This window comes from Vespula pensylvanica, chromosome 22 (assembly GCF_014466175.1).
Source record: "Vespula pensylvanica isolate Volc-1 chromosome 22, ASM1446617v1, whole genome shotgun sequence".
NCBI classification, from domain to species: domain Eukaryota; kingdom Metazoa; phylum Arthropoda; class Insecta; order Hymenoptera; family Vespidae; genus Vespula; species Vespula pensylvanica.
Genome location: NC_057706.1, coordinates 1,395,610 through 1,403,724, shown reverse-complemented (window position 1 = coordinate 1,403,724; position 8,115 = coordinate 1,395,610). Strand labels below are relative to the sequence as shown.

At 29.2% G+C, this 8,115-nt stretch overlaps 1 protein-coding gene across 1 annotated transcript in view; it reads left to right on the top strand.

Annotated features, from left to right (window-relative positions):
• Positions 1 to 5,937: 5,937 nt before the first annotated feature.
• Positions 5,938 to 8,115, top strand: part of LOC122636560 (venom carboxylesterase-6-like) — an 8,301-nt gene continuing 6,123 nt past the window's right edge. Inside the window, exons 1-2 of the mRNA XM_043827917.1 lie at positions 5,938 to 6,253; positions 7,795 to 8,096. Of these exons, the coding sequence (XP_043683852.1) occupies positions 6,017 to 6,253; positions 7,795 to 8,096 (539 nt within the window). The 5' untranslated portion in view covers positions 5,938 to 6,016. The remainder of the gene's footprint in view (positions 6,254 to 7,794; positions 8,097 to 8,115) is intronic.

The window sequence follows — 8,115 nt, the reverse complement described above, 5'->3', positions numbered from 1 at the left end:
TTTCTTTAATCTTACAAGAATAATTATAATTTTTAAAGAAAATTGTTACGTATCTGTTTAGAATGCGTTACATATTTCTTTTTATAACAAACAGATATAAACACCTATTACTAAGAAACGTTTCCATTTATTTTAATATCTAATTTATCATGCTTTATTTTTCCAGCATTCATTATTCGTCGGTGAAAATATCGGCGAACGTAAAACCGCAAGTCGCGAAATAAAATGGCGGTTTCTGAGGTCTCGGATTACGAGACCTTAAGAAGAAAAGATGGCGCCACTAGTTGGGTTGAAGAATCATGTACGATAATACTCTATTCTCGGTTACGTAATACCACAGAAAAATTTAATTTCATTTTATTTTAATCATTTTATTTTAATCATTTAAAAATCGTTATCTAATATCGTACATAGATATATTAACATATGTATTCATGTGTACGTGCATTACATAATAATACGTAAAGTACAAGCACACGTAGCATACATAGTAGTGTATAGTATTATTATTTTAAAATGAATAAAAAAATATATAAGTAGATATCTATATAGTTTTTCTTTCTTCCTTTTTTTCTTATTCTTCTTTTCTTTTTCTTTCTTTTTTTTTTTTTACGTTGTTCCCAATTGACTTTTTTTATCTATCGATTTTTTCTTCAATATCTTTTTTTTGCTCCCTTTTTTTTTTCTTTTGGATGATCAAAGATTAAAAAGTATTCTTAAAAATATCACAAGTTTTTGTATACATATAACTATTAAACACTTATATTTCATATCTAAAATAATATTGTATAACATTTGTTATTGAAAATTCTGATATTATTTATCGATTAATCTAAACAGTAAGTATAATATAACAAGATTTCATCTGAATTGCAACATTTAATTTTTAATAAACAAAGGAAAAAACGATTTGTTTTAAAAAAAGAATTGTTTTATTGAAACCTTATAAAGAAAATATTTGATCGTTGTTATCGAACAAATCTTTCATGCATTGAATCATGTAATTATCTGTATGAAACAAATTGAAAAGAAATATTTATTAAAGATATCTAAAAAAAAAAAAAAAAAAAGAAAAAAAGAAAAAGAAAAAAAAAACTCATTCACATTATTTTTGAAGTAAACGCAGAGAAATAAAAAAGAAGAACTAAGAAGAATTAAATCGAGTTTAACAAGTTTCTCAGATTAACAGAAGAAATTAAAAATCTTTATATATATATGTATCTATGTATATTATATATTAGAACTTACAGTATAGGAGTGTTGGTTGTAACGATAAATCAGATGAATATGAAGATTATTATTGCAATAGAATTAATATCATAGTAATATCATTAATACGTGAATATTGTCCTAGTTCGAAACTACGCAATAAATGCAGTGGTCCCTTTTGGTTTAGATCTACAAAATGGCGTAGATTCGTACGGACGGCATCATGGTTCACCTTATTCCAGAGGGGTTGAAGCCCTATTCCACGAACCACAAAGCCACCCTTCACGAGGGGTGAGTCCTCGAACCCCTCGGTACGGTGAATTCGAAAGTAACATGGCGGCATAAGAGAAAGGATGCGGGAGGAAGGAGGGAAGGGGGAGGGGAAGAGTAGAGAGAAACGTGAGGCGAATGGTCTCCCGGGAAATTTCTGGAAAATTACCTCGGTATACCCAATATATATATATACACATATATATATACACACATATATCTTCCTCATGTTTTTATCGCCATCTATTGTGTCCTTTCCTTACTACTAAAAATTTCAATTAGTTTTACTAACTGAAATTTATCGATCGATCAAGTAACTAACATACGAAGGTATTGCAGGAATCTTCTTATACGATAATAGTTAAGTGATCGAGGCAATCGACATAATCGCCATCTGTTGAGACAAATAAGAAACATTTCGTTTTGCACAGCCTTATGTTTGAAGTAGATTCCTTTAAATACACTCGTCGTAGATTATTTCACGAAGTTTATTTTATCGAGTTAACCTATAAATAATATCGGAGTTTGTATTATTTTATATTTGAGTAAACAGTAGTCGTTTTTTTTCTTAGTTTATTAAAAATTAGATCTATCTAGTATGTAACAAAGATAAGTACGAAATGATAAATGCATATATTTTTTCATAATAATATAAATGAAGAAACTCGATAGAAATTTATATCTATTTTGATCGATACATTATTTATTGATGTGTAAGTAACTTTATACATTTTTATTATTCAGATATTTACACGTTATAGTTTCTATTGCCTTGAGAGCAAGGTATGTGAACGATGACGAGATTAATCACGGTTCATTGTGCATACACAGATATATATATATATATATATATATATATATATATATATATATATAAATATTAATGATTTCCGTAAGACTTACTTACATGTTATGAGATTTATCAAAGCGACGCATCGACATAGCGAATAAATTCTGCCCTTTGAATCAAGTGGGTGAACCGGTGTAGGTTATCACTGTCTTTATAATGTCCTGTTCTGTGTCAATAAAAGTTGAAATTGTGGGTTGTTATTCGACCGTATAGTGAAACAGAAACGTATAACCCAATTCCGACGAAAGAATTCTCGAAATAAAAGTGTTAAAAAAAAAGTTAACAAGGAAGAAAAGAAAAGAAATAAAAAAAAAAAAAAAAAAGAAAAAAACTCACGTCATCGTGCAACGAAGTTAAACGATCGTTCGATCTCGTTAAAATGTATTAGAATATTTTATAAGTTCCTTTGAAATATGCGTTCCGCATGACGCGTTATAAATTGTGCAATCGAACGGGAATACTGCGTCTTTCCTACTCTTTTTTCTTTTTTTCTTTTTTTTTTTTTTTTTTTCATTTTGTTTTTCTCATTTTCTTTTTTTCCTTATTACACTAAGACGTCTCCATTCCATCGAGTCGTGACATTTTCATTCATTTAATAATTAAATATTATTCTATGGTGAAACAACTATTGACACATTTCCCCAGTATCGAATTATCTATTCAACATCTAAGAACTTGAATCATTAATTTACATTGCTTAAGAATTCTAAAACGTTTTTATCATCATTCTTTCTCTTTCTTTCTCTCTCTTTTTTTTTTCTCTCGGAGAAACAAATTGCAAGGACTTTAAATCATCATCGGTATACTTATATAAAAAAGAAATTATTCGTTAAGAATGAATGACGTCGATAATCGTAGCGGGGATATTCTATTCTCTCATCATCGTTATTCGATTGATTAGAAAAGCAATCAATACCTCATTAGAAATTATTCTATCCGTCATTTTTAATAACAGTTAGATATATTCCCGATAGAAAATCAAACGTATTTATTCATTATCGCGACCGTGGATAACGTAAGAGCTTTATTGATCGATAGAAATTATTCATTTACGATCATCAATGAAAATCTCGTACTACCAGTTTATTCGTTTGCTTTACGAACTTGTTTCGAAATAAACGCGAGATTGAATTTAATGGCCTAGACGTGTACGAGCAAAAAGAAAAAGACAAAGAAAAAGAAAAAGAAAACAAATGAAAAATGAATGGCAAAGGAAAAAGGAAAAGTTTCGTATGGAAAAAAGGAAATTTCGACGATAAGGATAACAAAAAAATTTGTTCTTCCTTCTAATTGCAGATCGAACTAATCGATACAATAATTGTACGATCGATTAACATCGTCTTTATCGAAATAAAAATGAAAAATAGAAAGAAAAAACGTTGTATCGAACATTGACATCAACTCCATAAGAAGTAATCACCTTCTTCTTTCTATTAGTATCGATTCTAATTAGTATCAATTTTAATTAATATCCAATCATACAATTAATTACGTTCATTGTTTTTCTTTTTGAGATTTATTCTAAGTTTAGATTCCAGTGACTATGAATGCGGAAAAAATGGTTTGTTTGAACATTGACATTTGTTGTCGTAATAAATATACATACATATATATATATATATATATATATATATATGTATATATGTATGTATATTACTGTTCTCCTTGCGATTACCCAATCTAATTAATATTCTATTGCAATATTTCTTTTATTCATCGAGTTCGGGAATAACCGGCATTTAGATATCTTCAACAACGAGAATTATTCATTTACATGTGTATTAAATTCAAAGGAAAAACAGTTGTGATACCAGCTAGAACATTGAATTAGTGAATCAGACTAAAGAAATAAGAAAAAGAAGAGGAAGGAGAAGTAGAAGAAAAGAAAAGGATGAAAAATGAAAGAAGAAGAAAACTTCCCCGTGTATTTCGCGGAGTTCAACGTACTTCTTGGAAATCTTATTGAAGTCTTAACTAATTAAATAGTTACCTTACGTACTTAACATATATTTTTATCGTTTTACGATTCTCGATAAAACTATATGGGTAGATATAAAACATTGTAAGCTTCGTCGATGTTTAATAACGTACGTAACAACGTAGATACGTTGATACGATGCATCAGGGAGGGAGGAATGGGGAGGGTGAGAGAGGGTGAAGAGGAAGAAAAAAAATAAGAGAAAAGAATGAAGAACAAGAAAAAGAAATAAGTAAAAAGATATGAAAAAAAAAAATGAAGAAGAAGAAGAAGAAGAAGAAGAAGAAGAAGCAAGGAACAAAGAAGGAAAAGGATAAAGGAGTAGCAGAAGAAGAGGAAGAAGAAAAAGAAGAAAACAACGACGCGATAAAAAATATTCGTAATAACTCGAGTATCGCGAGAAAGATAGAGATAGATAACTAGATAGATAGATAGATAGATAGATAGATAGATAGATAGATAGATAGAGAGAGAGAGAGAGAGAGGGAGAGAGGAAGAAGGAAACGTTTCGCAAAAGTTATAATGGAAGGAGAAGAATGAGATATTGGAATGGGCCGCAAACCGAACCGGACTGGACCGAACCGAAGTGTCAGTGTATTAGTATGTTTCAGATCCGTGCATCACGATTCGTACGGACGAATCACAACTCCTCTCTCTCGTAACCTAGGATATCACGTCTCAGTCGTATTTAAACCATTGAGGATCGAACACCAAACGCAACTCTTCTCTTTACCAAAGTTTTCCACGGATTGGTAAAAGAAATATTTGTAATAAACGGCGTAAACAACGAGTCGATTACTTTATAATAGTAATCATCGTCATCTCGTAATCGTCGGGAACGGTAAGTAAATCGCATTGTCGATCTTATCGTACTTTCTGTTACGTTTTTCTTTCGATCTTTTTTTTTTTTTTTTTTTCTTAATCATTATTCTCTTCAATTCGCATAACGCGCTAATGTTTCTATAATAGGGATTAATGTTTACATGCATTTGTAAATTTATGTTTGAGTGTGTGTTGAAAAAAAAAAAAAAAGAAAAAAAAAAGAAAAAGGGGGAAAAGGAAAGAAGGAAAAGAAAAAGAACAAAATTCGAGTGCGAAGCCGAACGTCGCTTAATTTGACTTTCGATTTGACTGCAAACGAATTTATTTCTTTTTCCTCTTACGTATCTTGTTTTACTTTTTCGTTCTCTCTTTTTTCCTTTTTTCTTCGATTTTTTTTTTTTTTAGATATTATATATCATTCCTCCACTTAATACTTTGCAAGTAGATAATTAAAAAAATTTACGAGCGTGCTCGCTATATAAATCGTCTTTTTTTTCTTCTTCCTCTTTTCTATACAACACCACAATCGTCGGATGTTTTACTTTATCGAATATTCAATGTTTTCGTCAATCCTCTTATCAATTATTTATCGTATATTGATAAACATTTTATTTTCTTTCTTTTTTTAATCTTTGTTATATTTCTTTCGCAGATATATCGTTATTTTGTCGTCAAGCGAATCATTTGTTTCCACGTTAAACATCGTTTAACATCAACTCTACAAGTTTTCATACTCGATTTGAGAAAAGAAAGGAAATCTAAAGTATATATATATATATATATATATATATATATATATTGTATATATATGTATATATACGTATAACATACATACATAGATTATATCGAGAGTGTCCCCGTTAAACTGCTTTCACCTCGTTTCGAAGATGTTGTCGAGTAATCGAAGGTATACCAACATGGTATGGACATTGGCGAGTTTACTTTGGCTGTTCGCCAATCTTATTACAATTTCTCTTTGTCAAGAAAAAGAGGAATCGCCAAAAGTACAAATTAAAAATGGCACGTTGATCGGTTCGTTTATGAGAACGAGAAACCAACGTAAATTCGCTGGATTCCGTGGTATACCATACGCATTACCACCACTTGGCAAACTCAGATTCGAAGTAAGTTCAAAATCATTTATGATAATCATTACTTTAAAATAAACTTAATAATCGAATTGAATAATCAAGGAAGAAAATTATACGGCATAGAACGTTCCGTTACGAATTTGTTTCTATCTTTTTCCTTTTTTTTTTTTTTTTTGTTCTTCTTCTTCTATTATCTTTTCACTCTTTTTTTCATATGTATCTTATACTTGTAGATATTATATTTCGACTGGATATATGTGTATGAATATATGTATATATATATATATATTTGTTTAAATTTATTTCTGTTTTTTTTTTTTTTTTTTTTTTTTATAAACTTTTTTCATTTAAGTACATTTTATTTGATAACGTAACGTTAAATTCCGTTGTATCGATTATTATAGATAATTTTAATTTTGGATATGACAATTTTATTATACAAGGCTTGATAAATTATTACGAAACAAAAAGAAAAAAGAAATAGTTATCTCGAAATGTATTACATTTTTCAACGATCAAAAAACAGATTATTATTTCGAAGGCTCTATCTTCTACTAACGATTAAAAAAATAAACGCGACTAAAGTGGACGTATTGAAAGCATACAATGACCTTTCGAAAGGTCAACTCGCCGTTTACTGCGAGATATCTCGTTTTTCTTCCTTTCCTTTCCTTTTTTCTTTTTTGTTACTTTCTTTACACATTTAGAGATATCTTTATTTTTGGACTAATAAGATTTTACGTAATGATAATTTTTGTTTTTAACAATCTTTACTTTTAATGAGCAAATAATTTTTTTTTGCTCTTACATCGAACGATGTACCGTCGACAGAAACTTTGCGAAAAGAAACTTGACAAATCCAAGGTTTGGTCGTTAACGACGTCGATATTATTTATCTTTCTCCTTTTTATGTTTCCTTTAACATTTCAAAATTTATTTTCCTTCCGGTACATTTATATACATATATATATGGGTGTGTGTGTGTGTGTGTGTGTGTATATATATATATAAAACATAAAAATTTCATTCGCAGAGTATTTAAATTTACCTTTCAAACATGGAAATCTATCGTATATAATTAATTTCTAACGTTTCGAAATCTATGAGAATTTAAAAGTTAGTTTCGTTAATCTAAACTAAGACATTCACTTTTTCTCGAGATATCTTGTTAGCTATGTATTATACATAAATACGTATGTACATAAATAGTTATATGCAAGAACGTTAATTAAGAATGTTCACATGTATTGAATATATTTTGAAGAAATACAAAATAAAAGAAATATCTATTTAACATAATACACGACGATCGTCGATATCGTTTGACGTATTCCCTTACTGATAAACTGGTTTCTGGTAATGTAATTTATGTACACGCACATACACAAATAAATATATATATATATATATAGTTTATAAAAAAAGATGTTTTATTTTTACAATCGTCGTATATTTGTTTTATAAAATTTATAGTTTTATGATAATTATGTATTTACAAACACACACACACATATATATATATACCTTATTTTTTATTATTGTTAATATTATTATTTAATTTTCTTTTCTATTAGCCACCACAACCGATGACCTCGTGGAAAGGTACGTTGGATGCACGAAATGATGCATCAATATGCACTCAAAGAAATATTTATACTCATCAAGAAGAAATCGTTGGTTCGGAGGATTGCCTTTATCTAAATGTTTATACACCTAAAGTACCTAACACAAACGAAGAAAAGAACCCTCGACATAATTTTCCCGTTATGGTTTGGTTCCATGGTGGTGGTTGGGTCACCGGTGCCGGTCATTCCGAATTTTATGGACCTAAATTCTTTTTGGATCATAACGTTGTCCTTGTTACGTTGAATTTCAGGTAAAAAAAAAAAAAAAAA